Raw genomic sequence first — 22,169 nt, 5'->3', positions numbered from 1 at the left:
TTATATAAGACAGGCACAAAATAATTACAGATGAAGAAGTCTTTTGACAGATCTTAGTGCATTAAACCCTACCCCCCCCCCCCACCTCCATTAAATCAAATTCATCTTTAGATGATTCCAGGATTGTTCTGCTACATGATACCAGCACTGTTTGAAGAATTTGCTTCAGTCTTAGCTACCATGTACTAGTTTGAACATATGTGTCCTTGTGCTACTTTCTGTCCCAGATGAAAAAACATTCTGGATTAATTTTTTAATATCTCCTTAACAATCTTGTATAACTTTACCCTTGAGCGACTCACCTTTGGCTCCTTTACTGCATATAATTAATCACTACATCTCCAGTATCAAATAAAACAATAGCAGACATTACCTTCAGTTAAATATTGGGAAGGCAGAAGTTAATGACTTGAGTCCTAACACTATCTCAGCTCCCCAACCACAGATTGGAAAAACTCATCCATTTCTGTGGTCACTATTTGAAACAGAACCATACCCTTGTCATTAAGTGAATGCTTAAGGGGCTGGAGGAAATAAAGCAGTCCCCAATTTATTGGGTAGCATAAAGCTTTTTCAGCAGCGCTAGTGCTGATCACATCCAAGCCCATCATCATCATCCCAACATATGTCTTATCATAGGCTTTAGAAAGTCAGGAACTGAGATACTCACCATAATTCCCTATATCCTAATATGCTCTTGTAGTCACACTATATAGACTACATTTTTATGGGTCCAGTTATGTTTCTGATCAGTGATGGTCTGCATTATGTTAATATAATGGAAATTCAATTGAGCTAATGATGCTGAATATCATGGCAACCTGGTTTTTGGTGTTAGCTGTTGTCTGGGAAGAGGATGGTATAGAAATTAGGAAGTCACAATAGCTTTTGTAAGCAATGAAACAAGGTGCTTGTTATAAATAATTTATTAATTATCAGGATCTTGGTGTACAGGGGACAATTTCAGAGTTTGCAGATAACACAGTACTTGGAAAAATTGTCACACTGAGAACGACAGTGTGGAACTCCAGAATGGCATTTACTTCATCTATGTGAAATGGCTGAATAGGAGGAAGGTGTGGTTCAGTGCAGAGAAGTAATGCACTCGGTGGGAAGACATTGTACCCCGACTTTTATTTTGTCTTTCAATTTGAAAGAGGATAGAGGAGCAGAGGGAACTAAGTGGACATGTGCGCAGATCATTGTCTTTTGTAGGACAGGTGTGGAGAGTAGTTAATAGTGCACACCGCATCCTTGACTTTATTAACAGGGCATAGAGTACAAGAGCAAGGTGGTGATGTTAAATTTATATAAAACACTTGTTAGACCTCACATGGAGTGTTATGTACAGTGTGGGTACTATATTATAGTATAGAACGCCTTGAAGAGAGTGCAGAAAGGGAACTCCTCAATAAATCTTTCCTGTGCCCAAAAATGACCCATTGACCATTACTTTGTTTCCTATAATTCAGCCAATTTTGTATCCACATTGCTACTATCACCTTTACACCAGGATTGCTATCTTTTCTTACGAGCCTGTTATGTGACATAATTCACCTTCAAAACCCATTCAAAACCACTTCCACCTAGAAGGACAAAGGCAGCAAATACATGGAAACACTACCACCTATAGGTTCTCTTCAAGCCAATCACCTTCTTGACTTGGAAACATATCACCATTCCTTCACTGTTGCTGAGTCAAAATCCTGGAATTCTCCCCCCTAAGGTCACTGTGGGTCAACCTACAGCACATGGACTGCAGCAGTTCAAGAAGGCAGCTCACTATCACCTTTTCAAGGGCAACGAAGAACAGGCAGTGAACACTGGCCAGCCAGTGTCTTACACGTCCCTAGTGAAAATATAGTCTTCTGGAAATTCATGTGTACCACATTGACTGCATTATCCACATCCAGTGTTTCCAACCCTCATTTTTTAAAAAACTTACCCAAGTTAATTAAGCACGATAGAAATTTATGCTGACTCTTCTTAATCAACACTTCTTTTCACACAGGCCTACTAATACCATGCTGAATAATTCTTTCAAGAAGCTGCTCCACCATTGAAGATAAACTGATAGACCTGTAACTGCTGGGTTTATCCTTAACAAGATAGTAGCATTTGCTATGTAGATATGACGAAACTGTTACTATTAGCAGGTAAACATTAGCTAAGGAACTGAAAACAGGGAGAAGTTGGCTTTCAATGTGGCAAATGTATACAATGATTTCCTCTGCAGGCAGCAGAAGGAGCATACCTCTTTTGATTTACCTAAATTGGGCTTATGATATACAGTGCTTTGGAGAGATTGGGGTGGGATAGAATTCGCCAAACAGTCCTGGGAGCCAGTGTTCAACAATTAGTAATAAGAAATAAATGGCACAGTGGGTGACATGAAGCCTTTGGAGTGTTGTTGAAGTGGCAACATTCCAGGTAAGTGGGGCACAGTAACCTCTGGGTTACTGATAGTAAGGGATTCAGCAATGGTAATGCCATTGAATATCAGTGGATCTCTGTTTAGATTTTCTCTATATTTATTGCATGGCATTTGTGTAGTGCTGTTTAAACTTAATCTAAATGTGAGTTCAGTACTTGTTGCTGAGGTAATCTTTGCTTTTGAAATTTGGTTAATGATACAGCAGGCCTTTGGACTTCAATTGAAACCGCACAAGTGATGGTACTATATAATTCTAAAGATTATCAAATGGTCTGTGAATCAAAGTTACTCTGCACAGGTTTTATTTTTAAAAATTGATAGCTTTAGCCTTTTCATATCATTGAGAATTTTGTTTTAAAAATCAGCTCAAGATACCTAACCAGACTTTACCTGCCATTCAAGAGCATTTGTATGTGTCGTTCAGTTTTTAGATCCCATACTGTGAATTAAGGTTATTTGACCAGCCAAAACGGTCTCTGTTTGAACTCAGCACTTAGTTCAAATTATGCTATTAAGATCAGATCTCACTCCTGTGTGAGTCATGTGCTGCCCCCTTTACCCACTGGCAAAATTTGATGTCCAGGACAGGGGTCTTCCGTATCTAATTCTGCATTCCATTTCTAAAGATTCAAGGAGTTTACCTTTATTCTACATAAATCCAGCCTACAGGTTACAATAATATGGAAGTTATGCTAAAACTTTGTAAAACATTTTTTTTTTTAAATTCTCTTGTGGGATGTGGGTGTCACTGGCGAGGCCAGCATTTATTGCCCCTTCCCAATTGTCCAGAGGGAAGTTAAGGCCTTGTGTGGATCTGGAGTCACCTAGGTCAGACCAGGTAAGGATGACAGATTTCCAGATGGGTTCACATGGTCATCACAAGGCCACCATTTCTTCCAGATTTCTACTGTATACAAACTTCACCATCTGCCTTGGTGGGATTCAATTGTTAAATACTGAATGGACTCTCAAACTCTTAGCATTCATTGTACCTGTGTTTTTGTTTTGCCACTGTTTACCTATTATTTACTTATCTATGCTATTTAACTATGTGATCTGCCTGTATTCTCACAAGACAAAGCTTTTCTCTATGCCTCAGTACACATGACAATAAATTCAATTCAATTCAAATCCATGTCCCCAGAACATTGGCCTGAGATTCTGGATTGTTAGTCTAGTGACATTACCAGTGTGCCACTGCAAGTTAAAGTCAGTTATTTAGGTTCCAATTGAAAAGATTGCCATTTAATGACTGCAGTTGATGTGTGAATTTAGATCAGGCTGGGGTCAGTTCTGTTGTTCCCCATTGTCAAATAGCCTGCCAGTTATTTTATTTTGTTGTTGGATTTGCACCAGATATGGCACTGGAATCTACTTACATAAATCCTGAAATGAGTTATACCTTTTGGAAGATAGGAAGGAATATAATTAAGTTGACACTTAAAGAGGAACTGTGAGAAAAGATGAATAATAAGATGTTGATATTGTGAGAAACATTTTTTCAATGTTTTTGACTTAATAGAAAGTGTATCTAATTTTATTAGTTGATATGCTTTTTGTGATATACTTTTGTCAGCTACAGAATAATCAGCTATCAGTTGTGCGAATTACAAGTTGTCCCTTAAGATTTAAGGTTGACAAGGTTGGTTGGACTGTTTCCTGGGATAAACAGCTGTGAGTTTCAAGCCCCATTTCTAGACCTGAGCACTCATTGTATGCTTATATTACAGTTTGAGGAAGAACGATAGTGTCCAAGATGCCCATGAGCACCAAATGTTTGTGAAAAATTTAAATTTGAATAATTTCACTAATTGACACAGTATGTCAAAGGGCCGACAAGAGGGGAGGCCACACTGGATGTGGTGCTTGGTAATGAACCAGGCCGGTTGTTTGATTTAGTTGCAGGTGAGCACTTTGGAGAGAGTGACCATAATTCAGTTACGTTTAGTTTAGCGATGGAAAGGGATAGGTACATGCCACAGGTCAAGAGTTATCAATGGGGCAAGGGCAATTATAATGCGATTAGGCAAGAATTAGGATGCATTGAATGGGGTAGCAAAATGCAGGGGATGCAGACAATCGAAATGTGGAGCTGGTTTAAGAAACAGATATTGTGTGTCCTTGATAGGTATGTCCCTGTCAGACAGGGAGGAAGTGATGAGGTAAGGGAATCATGGTTTACAACAGAAATTGCATCTTTTGTTAAGAAGAAAGAGGCTTATGTGTTGATGAGGCAAGATGGTACAGATGAGGCGATGGAGAGTTACAGATCAGCTAGGAAGGATTTAAAGAGAATGAAGAAGAGCAAAGAGAGGACATGAGTAGTCTTTAGCAAATAGAATAAAGGAGAATCCTAAAGCTTTCTATAGGTATGTGAGGAATAAAAGGATGATTAGGGTAGGAATAGGGCCAATCAAAGACAGAAGTGGGAAGTTGAGTGTGGACCGTGTAGAGATTGGAGAGGTGCTAAATGAACATTTCTCATCGGTGTTCACTCAGGAAATGGTGAATGTTGTAGAGGAGAAGAATGAGGTACGAGATATTAGACTATAAAGGATCGAGGTTAGTTACGCACAGGTGTTATCTATTCTAGAAGGAGTGAAAGTAGACAAGTCCCCTGGATCGGATGGGATCTATCCGAGGATTCTCTGAGAAGCTAGGCAGGAGATAGCAGAGCCTTTAGCCTTGATATTTGAGTCATCATTGTCTACAGGGTTAGTACCTGAGGACTGGAGGATTGCAAATGTTGTGCCCTTGTTCAAGAAGGGCAGCAGAGATGACCCAGGTAATTATAGACCAGTGAGCCTTACTTCTGTTGTAGGAAAGGTTTTGGAAAGAATTATGAGAGAGAAGATTTATAATCATCTAGCAAGCAACAATTTGATTTCAGATAGTCAACATGGTTTAGTCAAGGGCAGGTCATGTCTCACAAACCTCATTGAAATTTTTAAGAAGGTGACCAAGCATTTAGATGAGGGTAGGGCAGTTGATGTGGTATACTTGGACTTCAGTAAAGCCTTTGATAAGGTTCCACATGGTAGGCTGATGGAGAAAATGCAGATGCATGGAATTGAGGGTGATTTAGCAGTTTGGATTAGAAACTGGCCTTCTGGAAGAAGGCAGAGAGTGGTGGTTGATGGAAAATATTCAGTCTGGAGTCCAGTTACTAGTGTTATGCCACAAGGATCTGTTTTGGAACCACTGCTGTTTGTCATTTTTATAAATGACTTAGATGCAGGCATAGGTGGATGGATTAGTAAATTTGCAGATGACACTAAAGTCGGTGGAGTAGTGGACAGTTTGGAAGAATGTTACAGGTTGCAGGGATAAACTGCAGAATTGGGTTGAGAGGTGGCAAATGGAGTTCAATGCAGCTAACTGTGAGGTGATGCACTTTGGGAAGAATAACAGGAAGGCAAAGTACTGGGTCAATGGAAAGATTCTTGGTAGTGTGAATATGCAGAAGGATCTTGGAGTCCATGTGCATGGATCCCTGAAAGTTGCCACCCAGGTGGATAATGCTGTTAAGAAGGCATTCATTGGTAGAGTTCCAGAACCTCAAAATCATGCTGCAACTATACAAAAAGCTGGTGCAGCCACACTTGGAATATTGTGTGCAGTTCTGATCGCCCCATTACAGAAAGGATGAGGAAGCATTGGAAAAGGTGCAGAGGAGATTTACCAGGATATTGCCTGGTCTGGAGGGAAGGTCTTATGAGGAAAGCCTGAGAGACTTGGGTCTGTTCTCATTGGAAAGAAGGCGGCTAAGAGAGAATTTGATAAAGACATACAAGATGATCAGAGGATTACATAGGGTAGACCATGAAGAACTTTTTCTGAGGATGATGACGTCAACTTGTACGAGGGGGCATAACTACAAAGTGAGGAGTGATAGATTTAAGACAGATGTCAGAGGCAAGTTCTTTACGCAGAGTGGTAAGGACGTGGAATGCCATACCTGCTAACGTAGTCAACTCAGCCACATTAGGGAGATTTAAACAATCCTTAGGTAAGCACATGGATGATTTTGGGATAGTGTAGGGGGACGAGCTGAGAATAGTTCACAGGTCGGCGCAACATCGAGGGCCGAGGGGCCTGTTCATCGCTGTATTGTTTGATGTTCTATTGTTCTATGTTCTATTAAGTTTATTGATTTACAGACTAAAAATCCTCATAAGTTGGAGATGGTCTTTACAATCAAAGTTTCAAAACATTGTCTTTTGAGATGAAACACTGCTACCATGTGTTGCTAAAACAAAAGCAGAAATTGCTAGAGAAACTCAGCAGGTCTGGCAGCATCTGTGGAGAAAAAACAGAATTAACATTGAGTCCAGTGACCTTCTTCAAAACTCAGACTTCCAAAAGTTTAATTTTACATGCTGCTGAAATCCCTTTTTTTTTTAATTTTCACAAAGTTTAGATTGATTCCTTAGAAGTGCAGACCATGTTCCTGTTTCTTAGAGAAACCTAAATGTAGGGCTAAACCTCAGAGTAAACAACACCAAAGATGCAAACAATAGTTGAACGTGGATGAAGCCAAACTCAGCGGGATGTAGGAGTTCTACAGTTTTGAAGTTGTGGAAAAGATTCTAATAGAGCAGGAGTCTTGATTGCAATACCTTGGAGTGTAGGGAAAACAAGTAAAATGCAGTAGCACAAAATGATGAGATAGGACTTGTCAGTTCTGATGCACTACTGAGAAACTGACTATGAAAAACATTCTGCTGAGTCACTGTCATCAGTTAGTTTCCTTTATCAATTTGTGCTGCCAGCTCATCGTAATGATTTTTGCGTACAGCCAATGCTTCGTGTGCTGTTTATTGGATGTATATATTAGTGGACCAAATTTCAGTACTAAAAACTAACTTGCACCTTTTAAAGGGGTAGTGCATTGTGATTGAAGCAGATGTTTGGTGTCATTCTACAAATAAGTCTGAGCGCTATTATGGTGCATTCATAGTGTCCTTATATCAAGTCCAACCTATGCCAGAGATGTATCATAACATGTCTGAACAGATTGATTTAAAAATATCTACAAATGAATCTGACCTAGGAAAATAGTGCAGAATGGACGACTGTGGGAGCAAGCAGGCTTCCAGAACAGAACTGCGATTAACATGTTAATGTCGATTCCTATGTGTGGTATGCTTAAGCAGCTTAGGAGGAACATTGCTGTGGCACTAATTCTGATGCAGCATCTGATGTTCATTGCCTCAGCCTCCATTTCAATTCAAGCCCCTTCCACCCAATGTCTGAGTGCTGCAGTTGGAGCTCAGACTGTTGCACTCGTGCTTCTGAAAACTAATGTGAAAACAGCCTTCCAAAGTATCACAGGTTTCATGAAATCTATTTTCCAACTGACTTACCCCCTTAAGGCCCACTGTGGATATTGTATGCTACTAAAATCTTTTTTATTTAAACCCCTGCTTATTCTTCGAGCAGTTTATCCTGCTCTGTAAAGTATTTGTTCATTCTTGCAGTTATTCACAATGCTGTACTTGGTCACCCTACCTGAAAGTAACTGGTTTATGCATCTGCCATTTTTTAAGACAAACCAACCAGACCATCCCCTGTAGAGTATGAAATATTGTAAAAGTTTGGAAAAGCTGGAGTGGTTAGGTCTACAATGATAACATGCATTGCATATTGATTGACAACATGATCTTCGTGCTCTGTATGCTGCTAGTGGACATTAAGAACCTAATGATCCCCTTGCTGGAATGACAACCAGTGCAATTTGGATTAAAGTATGTGTATATGGGGCAGGAGCCATTTTTAATGTTTTAAGGACCTTTGTAGCACCCAATTCACAATTATATTGTAGTATTTTCAAAGTGATTCATTTATCTTGACATTTTCTTAAACCGTATTTGCTCATAATTATAAAGAGTTTTCTTACCGTGCATGCAATCCAGAGACATTTAAAATTCATCTAAATTCTTCTTATCTTCCCTTGTTCTCAAATTACCTTACAGCAAATTTTTACTTTGTATTATAATAGAGAAGCAATCTTTTAAAAGATATATACTTAAATTCTTATACTCCTGCTAATTTTCTACTTTGGACTTCTTAGCTGTGTGTTTGGCATCCAGCTAGTGAATGTTTCCAACTTACCCGCAGCTCACTTGAAGCCTGTTTCTGATTTAAGGGCTTTTGCCCAAAACTTCGATTTTCCTGCTCCTTGGATGCTGCCTGACCTGCTGTGCTTTTCCAGCACTACTCTAATCTAGACTGAAGCCTGTTTGAGCTAACTTGCAACTTTTATGATGATGATTTTGCCCAAATCAGAAATCAATCTGACTGTATGTTGTAAAAACTTTATTCCCTGAGAGATAATAGTGAATTCTATTTGTTTACATACCTTCATATCTTTCAGTTGTAACAAAAAGCTTGACTGCTACTGAATTAGTTTTGAAGTATCAAAAATATTGCTTTGTAGGCAATCATGCTAATCAATCTGTGCACAGCAATAATTCACTAAGTTAAACAATCAGTTAATCTCTCTCTGGTGCCGTTTTGAAGGTGGAATCTCTTCCAGAACACTAGATAAAAATTGACTTTTTTTATATCCATCTGAATGGAAAGACAGTTCTGCAGTTTAAGGTCTCGTCCAACATATGACACCAATGACAATGCAGTTCATTGCTCCAATATTGTGCTAATGTGTCATTTTAGATTGAGCTCAAGTTAGGATTGGTGAGTCAGATGCTGCTAGTGAGCCAACCTGACAGGAGAAATTCTCCATTACTTTCACCTTGCTGCTTTGCAGTTTTGTTACTCTGTTCTACCTAAAATATTGTAAATATCTATCATATTAACAGTGTTGTATTCAGGTTATGTAAAATGTGGCTCTAAACATCCAACAGAGCGAATGGTGTATACACTTATTGTGCCAGCCTTATGCCAGGTTGAAGCTCCCCTTTGCAAAATTAATTTGTGTTGAACATAGGTGGGGTGCATTCAAGACTATGTACGTGTAGCTTAACTAGTGGCACAGACAAGTGAAGGAGTAAAAAAAAATTAAGCTAAGTTTCACTGGTGCAGGTTCCAGTATCTCTTTCAAGGGTACAAGGGAAGGAACTTTCCAGACAAGATAAAAAGTACAACCAGCCCACTCCACACAACCTCATTCTTTGGAGGTCCCAAATGAAATCCACCATGAGGAGTAACTTCTTTGTGTCACCTCTACAGCCTGGAATATTCAGCGCCTAAGTATTAGTGTTTAGAAAGCTTAACTACAATTATTGGTTTGATTATATTGCATCCTTAAAGCCTTTTGATTGGCCTCTAAAATTTATTGACAACTTATGACGCATGTACTGCCAGTTCCAGAGTGACTGCCATGACCCTCGTATAACCCACAAATCAATATACAATTGAATAGTGACAGCGGGAGCCCATCTGGAATTATTGTCTCTGTTTTTAAGATTAGGCAATTCTTGTTCTGCTTGAAGTAAGCTCAATATTTTTTGTGTGCAGGCATGTGTAAGTGACAGGAGGTGATCATGGTTGATTTTGTTTTTAAAAATCAGTTACATTTGTAGATTAAATCCAAAAGAAGCATTGATAACCCAGTTCAACTCTAGTATTTGTAAATTGAAAACTGAAACATTTGTAATATTAATAGTGTAGGTTGATGCTTTACTAACTTGGATGAATCTCATAACTCACACCATGTTTGATTGGAATTAATATCCTGTCTGACAGGCACAGTTTAATCCAATGTCATTCATCTGACATTGTAATATTTTGTAATGAAACTGTTTTCTGACATAAAAGATGTAAAATGAGTGCTTGTATATTTTATCTGGACACGATGAATTTCCCCCATTTGATAGAATACAAATTTTTGGATAAAATTCCTCCTTTTTCAACTTCTGCCTCCCCACAGCTGTGCCATTGCTTTCAGAGGTAGGAAATGAGAGTCTCGAAGCCCAAAAATGTTCTCTAACTAATAAGGTCAGAAGACGGCTCAGGGGAACCACCACTTATTTCATCATGTGGTTGTGCTGTGTTCCCGTCAACTTGGTAGAGTTATAGGTCTCGGCAGTCAGGGTGGGGTAGGGGCGTCCAGTGGAACAAAATTATTTGAGTCCTGGTAAAATGGTGGGACACCCTGCGTCTCAGTGGAATTCAGCAGGTTAGCAGTGGATAGTAGCCTGAGTTGAAAACATAGCTTGATTCACCCATTGTGATCTCCAGCATTTTTTGCTTTTAGTGAATATATTACAATGTGCAGATCCCAAGTTTTTGCAGGCAGGACTAGTGCAGCCAGAGTCTAAATAGGATGGTGTCAGAAATAGTGGAGTACGAATCTTAGCAGTCATCAAGGTGTGTATGTGGTGGCTGCAGGAGGCGGGGTAAGTGGAGGAGTTAGAAATTGGGCTTCTGAGTGTGTATGTGGGAAGGACAAAGTTCTTTAAAAACACATTTTCTTGTCAAAATGTTATTATTTACATATAATTCAACTTTTAAAGTTATAGATCAATATATTGAATTTTATTATGCTGCTTGATGCTTTTGTTATTGCTGGCATGCTAATTTTCAAGAGTTTTTGTTTTGCATATTGTTTCGAGGAATGTGAGCTGTTATTATATGCATATGTATCATAGAGTCACACAGCACAGAAACAGACCCTTCAGTCCAACCGGTCCATGCCGAACATAATCTCAAACTAAACTACTCCCACCTGCCTACCTGTTCCTGGCCATATCCCGCCAAACCTTTCCTATTCATGTATTTATCCAAATACATTTTTAGCATTGTAACTGTGCCTACATCCACTTCTACATTCCATTCGTGAGCCACCCTCTGCATAAAACATTTGCCCCTCATGTCTTTTTAAATCTTTCGCCTCTCACCTTGAAAGTATGCCATCTGGTCTTGAAATCCCCATCCTAGGGAAAGGACACCTACCATTAACTCTATCTAAATCCCTCACAATTTTACAAACCTCTGTAAAACCACCTCTCTACCTCCTACACTCCAGTGAGAAAGTCCCAGCCTATCCAACCTTTCTTTATTAGTCAAACCTCCCATACCTGGCAACATTTTGGTAAATCTCTTCTGAACCCTCTCTAGCTTAATATTCTTCTTATAACAGGGTGACCAGGACTGGACACAGGACTCCAAAAAAGGCCTCACCAATGTCCTGTACAATTTCAAGACTTTTTAACTTTTATACTCAAAGGACTGAGCAATGAAGGCAAGTGTGCTGAATGCCTTTTTAACTCCCCTGTCTATATGTGACACAAATTTCAAAGAATTATATACCTGGACTCCTAGTTCCTTCTTTTCTACAACACTACCCAAGGCCCTACCATTAATTGTATAAGTCCTGCCACTGTTTGTACCAAAGCCAACCATAATGCCATTCTAAACTAATCCCATCTACTTGCACACAGTCTACCATCCCTCTGTTTTGAGTCTGTTCTTGTGTCTGTCTAAATGCTTCTTGAAATTTGCTTGTATTACTTCCCCTAGCAGCGTGTTTCAGACATCTACTAACAACTTTTCTTGCATATCTCCTTTAAACTTTCTCCTCTCAATTTAAACCTATGCCTCTAGTACTTGACATTTTCACATTGGGAAAAAGATTTCATCTATCCACACCTCTCATAATTTTATATACATCTATAAAGACACCCCCTCAGTATCTAACTCTCTAGCAAAAAAAAAGTCTGAGTTTCTAAACTCTCTTAATAGATAACATGCTCCAATACAGGCAATATCCAGGATTTCACCCAGTCCATAGCCTCCACACTCTTCCCAATCTGTGGCAATCAGAACTACACACAATACTCCAAAAGTGGCCTAACTAAAGTTTCATACTGCTGTAACATTTATACTCAGTACCTGCCTGATGAAGGCAAGCTTGTCTTATGCCTTCTTTACCATTTTATCTACAGGTGTTGCCACTTATAGTGAGCTATGGACTTGGATGCCCAATATCGCTCTGTATATCAATGCACTTAAAGGTCCCTCCATTTACTGCATACTTTCGTCTTGCATTTGACCTCCCAAAATACATCACTTTGCACTTGTCTGGATTAAACTCAATCTGCCGTTTCTCTGCCTAACTTTCAAACTTTGAACAGAAGATGCTGGGTGAGAAGCAACCAAGGAGGATTCTGGGTGAAACAACCTGTTATCATGTCAAAAATTACATTGTTAAAGTGGAGATTTGAGACAGCCCAGGGAACCCCTTGTGGACTCAGACCTGTAAAGCCTCTCTCTTGGTTCAAACCAGAGAGCGTACTCTTTGGAAGTCTGGAATAAATACCTCTTACAGACAGATTAGTTTAATTTTAGTCGTTCCCTTTATTCATTAATAGCATCACTGTTACAACATAACACTGATGCCTATAAGCTAGACTAACTAGGTTCTAATAACCTAGGAGAGTAGGGTACCAGCTCTTCAAGTGCCCCAGCAGGTTACTCCAATGTACTGATACAAAGTGGCTTCCTTTTTACAAAAGTTTACAAAAACATTGCATGTTCTTAATTAGACAGATTACAAATTATTGTCTTTCACTGTAAAGAAGTCAAATTAATTGACAGATCTGTGTGAGCTTGATGGATAGCTCAAGGCCTGCAGGAGTGATCAATCAGGTGGGAAAAACCAATCCAGCTGAGTTAGGCATTTGTTGGTGAGATAAGTTCCTGTAAAGAAGTGCCAGTCTAAATTAAGTGGGAGATGTCATAAGGTAACCTTGCACAGCTCGCATGTCTGATATCATTGTTTTACAAAATGGCTCCTTAGCAAGGAGGGCAAACTTTTGACCATAAAATAGCTTCCCGACAGATTGTGTCAGAATTTCTTCAATGTTAAGTTTAGAATAATTTTAAGCAGGGAGCAGATTCCTGCATTTTTATCTTAAGCACAGAATCGTTCTGTACCTGAGGCTGAAATGTTACTGCAAGGTTGTATTTAAAATGATTAATTCCTGTCAAATTAAACATGCCTTCTTTTCAAGTTTGTGATTCAAATAAGACATAAGATCTGATTAGTTAGAATTGACAGTGGGGCAGTCTGTAAGGTCTGTCTAGTGGTCTGCAAGAACAGCAACTAAGTTAAGGCTTCTTCAATATTATCTTTTACAGAGTTTTGAATTAAATAACTGGTAATGGCTACTCAATATCTTCGTAAAGTCCCAAAGTGCAATTAATTAATTTTCTACTGGCTTCAACAGCCTCAGCACTAAAATGGTCTCTCTCTCTCTCTCTCTCTCTCTCTCTCTCTCTCGTGTCCTTTTTGAACTCTCAAGTCAGGGTTTTGTAACAGCAAAGGTTTTTTTCTCTCTGTGACTGCCCCGCTTTAAAGGGGTAATAAGAATCCATTATAATTGGCAGCATCTAACTGTTAATTACAAAGTTTTTGATAGTACTGAGTTTCGTTTCAGGGTCAGAATCAAACTCTGTTATTAATTTCACAAGGGAACAGCTGTGAATGTTATCACTTGGTGTCCTGTTCACACAGATTCACCAATGCTAAGGCAAATGTTCTTAATTGTCTTACAGCATCCTGTTATCACATGGTGAGCACAGGTGTCCCTATCTTTTGCATACTTTAAGTTCTCCCCTTTTTCTGAGCCTTCCTGTCTGTCTATTTTCTAGTGCAATACATGTGTTCTATAATTCAGCATTACATTTTAGTCTAAATTTTTAAATACAAGTTTTAAGACTATAGATTTTCTCAACATGACACTGGGCTACAGTCCAACAGGTGCACCTGAAACTGCAAACTTCCGGAGTCCCCACTCCACCCTCAACAATCTAGATGGCCACCAAATCTCCAATCAGCCAGAATGGAGGTGCAGGCCCCAACCGATCAATGTACAAATCCCAGAACCCCTCTTAAGCCACTGCCCCAAGACAACTCCAGGCTTCACCAGAAAAACGTGATACCTCTGGTCAGATGATGTACCTCAGGTGTGAGCCATGATCACACAAAATAGAATAGACTCCTGCAAATAAGTATTCTAAAACTGAACAACCTGGAACACTGTAGGCAACTACCTGCCAATCCGACGATAGAACATACCCGTGAACTCAACAGACTGATCGAGAGTTTTGATCCAGTCCTTCAGAGTACCATATGCACTCTCTCATCCCACGTACTTCTTGCGTAGGAAAAATTTCACTGCCTTCCAAAGATACGCAAAGCCAATACACTTTGACGTTCCATCTTATCAGGCAGTGGGACCTTGTGTAAGAACCTCTCTGGCTATGTCGAGTGCATCTTGAAACCCAATTTCCAGGGAACCCTCAGCTTATGTCATGACACTACAGATTTCCTACAAAAACTCAGCACCCACTGACCAGTCAAACCAGGAACATTCCTCGTCGTAATGGACATTTTTGGCACTCCACACCAGCATCCCCCACGATGACAGCACCGCTGCAACAGCCTCAGTACTCGAAACACCAACTGCCAATTATCGGGCACCATCCTACAATTCATCCGCTTCATCCTCGACCACAATGTCTTCACCTTCAACAACCAATTCTTTATCCAGACATGTGGAACAGCCATGGAGACCAAATCTGCACCCCAGTATGCCAACATTTTCATTCACGAGCTCAAACTAGATTTTGTTTTTGCTGCATAGGACCTCCAACCAATGCTTAATATAATTGACAAAGTTTTCTTCCTTTGGACTCATGGCAAGGAATCACTGAAACAACGACATAGTGATATTACTAAGTTTCAAGCCACCATCAAACTTATCATAGGCTTGAGCAATTCATTAACTTCACCAACACATTCCACCCTGACCTTAAATTTACCTGGACCATCTCTGACACCTCCCCTCCCCTTCCTGGACCTCTCCATCTCCATTAATGATGACCGACTTGACACTGACATTTTTTACAAACCTACCGACTCCCACAGCTACCTGGATTACACCTCTTCCCACCCTACCTCTTGCAAAAATGCCATCCCATATTCCCAATTCCTCCACCTCTGCCGTATCTGCTCCCAGGAGGACCAGTTCCACCACAGAACACACCAGATGGCCTCCTTCTTTAGAGACCGCAATTTCCCTTCCCACGTGGTTAAACTTGCCCTCCAACGCATCTCGTCCACATCCTGCACCTCCGCCCTCAGACCCCACCCCCCCAACTGTAACAAGGACAGAACACCCCTGGTGCTCACCTTGCACCCTACCAACCTTCGCAGAAACCAAATCATCCACTGACATTTCTGCCAGCTCCAAAAAGACCCCACCACCAGGGATATATTTTCCTCCCCACCCCTTTCCACCTTCCACAAAGACCGTTCCCTCTGTGACTACCTGCTCAGGTCCACGCCCTCCCCTACAACCCACCCTCCCATCCTGGCACTTTCCCCTGCCACCGCAGGAACTGTAAAACCTGTGCCCACATCTCCTCCCTCACCTCTATCCAAGGACCTAAAGGAGCCTTCCACATCCATCAAAGTTTTACTTGCACATCCACTAATATCATTTATCGTATCCGTTGCTCTTGATGCGGTCTCCTCTACGTTGGGGAGACTGGGCGCCTCCTAGCAGAGCGCTTTAGGGAACATCTCCGGGACACCCGCACCAATCAACCAAACCGCCCCGTGGCCCAACATTTCCACTCCCCCTCCCACTCTGCCGAGGACATGGAGGTCCTGGGCCTCCTTCACAGCCGCTCCCTCACCACCAGACGCCTGGAGGAAGAACGCCTCATCTTCCGCCTCAGAACACTTCAACTCCAGGGCATCAATGTGGACTTCAACAGTTTCCTTATTTCCCCTTTCCCCCACCTCACCCTAGTTCCAAACTTCCAGCTCAGCACTGTCCCCATGACTCGTCCAGACTTGTCCTACCTGCCTATCTCCTTTTCCACCGATCCACTCCACCCTCTCCTCTCTGACCTATCACCTTCATCCCCTCCCCCACTCACCCATTGTACTCTATGCTACTTTCTCCCCACCCCCACCCTCCTCTAGCTTATCTCTCCACGCTTCAGGCTCACTGCCTTTATTCGGGCTTTTGCCCGAAATGTCACTTTCACTGCTCTTTGGATGCTGCCTGAACTGCTGTGCTCTTCAAGCATCACTAATCCAGAATCTGGTTTCCAGCATCCGTAGTCATTGTTTTTACCTTACTGTTTAGAATCAGTCTCATTCTTGGACACACACATCTTCATCAAGAACAAATACTCAGGACCTCACTCTATCACAAGTCTGCGGATAACGTTACGATGCTGCACTTTGAGTATCCACCCTAAACATATTGAAACAGCCATCCCGTACAGACAAGCTCTACGTGCACATAGGATCTGCTCTGATGAGGGGCAGCACCTCGAACACCTGAAGGTATTTGTGGGGTACCCTCAATGACGGGATACAATGCTCAATTCATCAACTGAAGAAGGGCTGATACCCGAAACATCGATTCTCCTGTTCCTTGGATGCTGCCTGACCTGCTGCGCTTTTCCAGCAACACATTTTCAGCTCAACTCATCAACTGCCAATTCTGACATGCCGCAGCAAAAAACTGTAATGACCTCCTCAGAAGACAGACACCAGATATGATCGATAGGTTACCCTTCGTTGTCCAGTATTTCCTGGGAGCAGATGGACTACACCATGTTCTTCTCAGCCTGGAACACATTATTGATGACAATGAGCACCTCCCCAAGATCTTCCCTTCTCACCTTCAAACAACCACCAAACTTTAAACAAACTATTGTTTGCAGCAAACTACCCAGCCTTCAGGACAGCATCGATCACAACACCATACAACCACTGCAAGACATGTCAAAGCATAGACATTGATACCACCATTACATGTAGTGACACCATCCACCACATGCATAGCAGGTACTCATGTGACTCACTTGAGTTGTCTATCTCATGCGGTGCAGACAAGGATGTCCTGAGGCATGGTATATTGGTGAAACCAAGCAGACACTATGACAATGGATGAATGAGCACCGCGCAACAATCATCAGACAGGGACATTCCCTCCCAGTGGAGAAACATTTTTAGAGTCAAGGGCATTCAGCCTCGGACCTTTTGGGTAAATGTCCTCCGAGGCAGACCTCGGCAACTGTACATCATTGTGTGTCCTGAAGAAAGGCTGATGGCCATGTTCAGTACCCATGAGGACAGCCTCAATCAGAATTTTGGGTTTATGTCACACTACAGATGATCCACCACACACTCGTACACATGGACACACTGTCGCAGACCCTCTGTCATATATATGCTTGCACTCATCTCTCTTACAGGCATATACTCCCTCATCTCGTGCACACTCTCTGTCAAGCGCACACTCTTGCAAAAACTAACATGCTCACTCTCACACACACATACTCCTTCACACTCGCACACTCTCTCCCTCTCAAGCGCACACACTCTCTCGAGCGCACACACACTCTCTCACATGTATGCACTCTGTCTCTCTCCCACACCCACATACACACTCGTGCGTATACACACATCTATGGGGTAAATTTGCATTTGTGGATACATTCTATTTTGCTCAAAAAGCACACAATCTGTCAACAGTCAATATGGCATTTTATAAATTCCTACTTTTGAAAATAAAATTAGTCTGACAGATACAAACAGACTTGAAACATGGCCTCAGACCTAAAACAAATTGTCTGACCAGAGGTATCACCCCTACAAAACCAGAAGTCATCCCAGGGCAGTAACTTGAAAGAAGCCCTGGGACCCACACACCAATCAATCAAAACCTGCATCTTCACTACAACTGATCAAAGACCCAACAGCCATCCAGATTGCCTGTCAATAATCCCTCTCGCATGGGTGTGGTCATGTCAGAAAATTATTGTGAAACGTTGCCACTATCCTTTGCTTCATTTCACTTTGCAAGGAAAGAATCATGCAAGATAATATCTGTTGTCAGGATGGACTTTACCCTTGCATTCACTAACTGCTTTGAATGCTGAAATTCTGCAGTAGTTTGGTGATGTGCTGGTTCTTCAAAGTGCCCTTACCTCTGTGAAATAATTCTGGTGGTAGCTTCTCAAAGGTAGAGATTGGCAGTCAACTAAGGCAATTAATCAGGCAACTGAGAGATGATGCTGAAAAATGTGTTGCTGGAAAACCGCAGCAGGTCAGGCAGCCTCCCAGGAGCAGGAGAATCGACATTTCGGGCATAAGCCCTTCTTCAAGAGTGAGGAAGGTGTGCCAAGCAGGCTAAGATAAAAGGTAGCTAGGAGGGACTTGGGGGAGGGGCATTGGGAATGCGATAGGTGGAAGGAGGTTAAGGTGAGGGTGATAGGCCAGAGAGGGGGTGGGGGCGGAGAGATCGGGAAGAAGATTGCAGGTCACGAAGGTGGTGCTGAGTTCGAGGATTGGGACTGAGATAAGGTGGGGGGAGGGGAAATGAGGAAGCTGGAAAAATCTGCATTCATCCCTTGTGGTTGGAGGGTTCCTGGGTGGAAGATGAGGCGCTCTTCCTCCAGGCGTCATGTTGCCATGGTCTGGCGATGGAGGATGCCAAGGACCTGCATGCCCTTGGCAAAGTGGGAGGGGGAGTTAAAGTGTTCAGCCACAGGGCGGTTGGGTTGGTTGGTGCGGGTGTCCCAGAGGGGAGACAGGCTGCCTACTTGCGAAACGTTTCAGAGAATACCTCTGGGACACCCGCACCAACCAACCTAACCACCCCGTGGTGGAATACTTTAACTCCCCCTCCCACTCCGCCAAGGACATGCAGGTCCTTGGCCGCCTCCATCACCAGACCATGGCAACACGATGCCTGGAGGAAGAGTGCCTCATCTTCCGCCTAGGAACCCTCCAACCACATGGGATGAATGCAGATTTCTCCAGCTTCCTCATTTCCCCTCCCCCCACCTTATCTCAGTCCCAACCCTCGGACTCAACACTGCCTTCGTGACCTGCAATCTTCTTCCCGACCTCTCTGGCCCCACCCCCTCTCTGGCCTATCACCCTCACCTTAACCTCCTTCCACCTATCACATTCCCAACGCCCCCCCCCCCCCCCCCCCCCCCCAAGTCCCTCCTCCCTACCTTTTATCTTAGCCTGCTTGGCACACCTTCCTCATTCCTGAAGAATGGCTTATGCCCGAAACATTAATTCTCCTGCTCCTTGGATGCTACCTGACCTGCTGCGCTTTTCCAACAACACATTTTTCAGCTCTGATCTCCAGCATCTGCAGTCCTCACTTTCTCCTAACTGAGAGATGATTTAAAGCACTTTACAATTTTTCAGAGGAGCACATGTCAAAAGGTGTGACATATGATCATAAAATATAGGAGCAGAATTGGGCCTTTCATCCCATAGAGTCTGCTTCACCATTTGATCATGGCTAGTATGTTTCTCAATCTGCATAAACTGTAATCCATTTGTAATCAAGAACTTGTCTATTTCTAACTTAAACACACTCAATGAATTGGCCTCCACAGTCCTCTGCAGCAATGAGCTCCACAAATTCACCAACCTTTAGCTGAACAAATTCTTCCTCCTCTCCGTTCCAAAGGATCACCCTTCACTCTGAGGCTGTGCTCTCATGCCCTAATCTGTCTTATTAGTGGAAGCATCTTCTCCACGTTCACTCTATCCAGGCCTCTCAGTATTCAGTAAGTTATAACGAGATCCCCTTCATTCTTCTAAACACCTATTGAATACAGGCCCAGAGACCTCAACTGATAAACTCTTCTTCCCTGGAAATCAGATTTGTGAACCTCCTCTGGACCTCCTCTAATACCAGCAAATCCTTCCTGAAATAAAGGGTCCAAACTTGCTCACAGTGTTCTAAACGTGGTATGACCAGAGGCTTAAACAGCCTCAACAGGAAATACATTCCTGCCCTTGTATTCTAGCCTGCTCAAAGTGAAGGCTAACATTGCATTTCCTTCCTAAATTCCAACTGAACCTGCATGTTATCCTTAAGAGAATCCTGAACTAGGACTCCTAAGACCCCTGTGCTTCAAATTTCCAAAGCCTTTCTTCATGAGAAAATAATCTACTTCTCTGTTCTTCCAATCTTACACTTTGCCATATTATATTCCATTTGCCAATCCTTTGCCTACTCTCTTAGCCTGGCCAAGTCCTTCTGCAGCCTCCCCACCTCCTGAACATTACCTGTCCCTTCATTTATCTTTGTGTCATCTGCAAACTTGACAACAATATCCTCAGTTTCTTTGTTCAGATTGTTAATGTATAATGGCCCCTGCAGAGCTCTGCTAGTCACTAACTACCATCCTGAAAAAAAGCATTTTATACGTAATCTCTGCCTTCTGCCAATTAGTCAATCCTCTATCTATACGAGTACCTTGCCCCTAACACTATTAACTCTTATTTTGCATAACAGCGTCCTGTGCAGCATCTCCTCAAAGGCCTTTTGAAAATAAGTCATGTCCACTAGCTGCCCTTTGTCTAACTTACTCATTACCTCCTTAAAGAATTCTAACAGATTTGTCAGACGTGACCTCCTCCTTATGAAGCCATGCTGAGTCAGCACTATTTTACCATGCATTTCCAAGTATTGCACAATCTTATCCTTAATAATGGACTCTGAAATCGTGCCACTCTCCAAGATCAGGCTAACCAGCCGATAAGTTTCCATCTTCTGCCTCCCTCCCTTCTTTAAACAGAGGTGTTACATTTGCCATGTCCCAACCCTCTGGCATCCTCCCTGACTCTGAATAGACTTAACAGTAGGTGTCCCTCATAAAACTCAATAAGTGTTTATGTTCCTTTCTTGATGGAGAAAGCAGTTACTAGTCTGTGTGGTGTCTTTAACCTGTCTGTTTCAAAAGAAAACTATTGCTACCATGCCTAATGAGCATGTTTCAGTTTAAGTTTAAAAACCTCTAATTCAGCACTCTGATTTTAACTTTTCCTCAGGCATATGCAGATACGCTGCAGGCACAAGCTACAGAGAGTGTGATGCATCCCGTACCGAAGGCCAACTATGGAGTTGACCTGACAGCAAATAAACTAAAAGACTTTAATGAAGAACAGATTGGACAGTTATATGCACTAATGCAAGAAGCTACAAAACCAGTTCAATAATAAAGGTGACCCTTATCACAAGAAGTAATTTATTAATTATCACAATAATATGCAGCTAACACTGGAATTGTATCTATTATATCTGCTTTCTATGTATTTTGATTCCTGGAAATAATGAATTCTGAAAATTTGAAGTGTAATTGTCTTGTATACTGCAATGTTTAACAGTTCGCCCATTTGCTTTCAGTGTGTAAATTGTGAATGAATAGTAATATTTACAATGTTTAAAAGTTTCAGAAAGATCAATTCAACTTTTTTCTCATAATAAATTTGTGAATACTGAACCAAATTTTATGTAAACTATTTTTAATGACATACATGTTGAGCAATGTGTAACCAATTTTGGTCAATGATATTAAACGGCAAATAATTAATATTGATTGATTGCAATTATCATGATTACTTATATGTGTAAATATTCTGGTTATCTATGTTTAAGAAAAAAGTTCAAACTTAGTAATTATTTTAATTTTAAAAATAACTGTTTTTGAATTGGAGGCCATGCTGCCTCCACCCATTCTTAGCTCTCCTTGTGCAGGTGTTGGTAAGCCAAATACTTGAACTTGTATATTTTTGTGTGATACAGGCATTCCCAGAGCAGTGTTCAGTTCAAATCTTGCAATTCCTTTAGCTATCAATAGTGAAGAAACAATTTTGCTTCCAAATCAGGATGGTTTGTGACCTGGAAGAGATGATGGTCTCATGTCATAG

The 22,169-nt window shown here is 41.5% G+C and overlaps 1 protein-coding gene across 1 annotated transcript in view; it reads left to right on the top strand.

Annotated features, from left to right (window-relative positions):
• Positions 1-21,838, top strand: part of sdhaf3 (succinate dehydrogenase complex assembly factor 3) — a 32,658-nt gene extending 10,820 nt beyond the window's left edge. Inside the window, 2 exon segments of the mRNA XM_072575449.1 lie at positions 21,291-21,448; positions 21,450-21,838. Of these exon segments, the coding sequence (XP_072431550.1) occupies positions 21,291-21,448; positions 21,450-21,486 (195 nt within the window). The 3' untranslated portion in view covers positions 21,487-21,838.
• Positions 21,839-22,169: the final 331 nt, after the last annotated feature.

Source organism: Chiloscyllium punctatum, chromosome 8 (assembly GCF_047496795.1).
Source record: "Chiloscyllium punctatum isolate Juve2018m chromosome 8, sChiPun1.3, whole genome shotgun sequence".
Lineage (NCBI taxonomy): Eukaryota > Metazoa > Chordata > Chondrichthyes > Orectolobiformes > Hemiscylliidae > Chiloscyllium > Chiloscyllium punctatum.
This window is presented reverse-complemented; position numbering and strand designations above follow the sequence as displayed.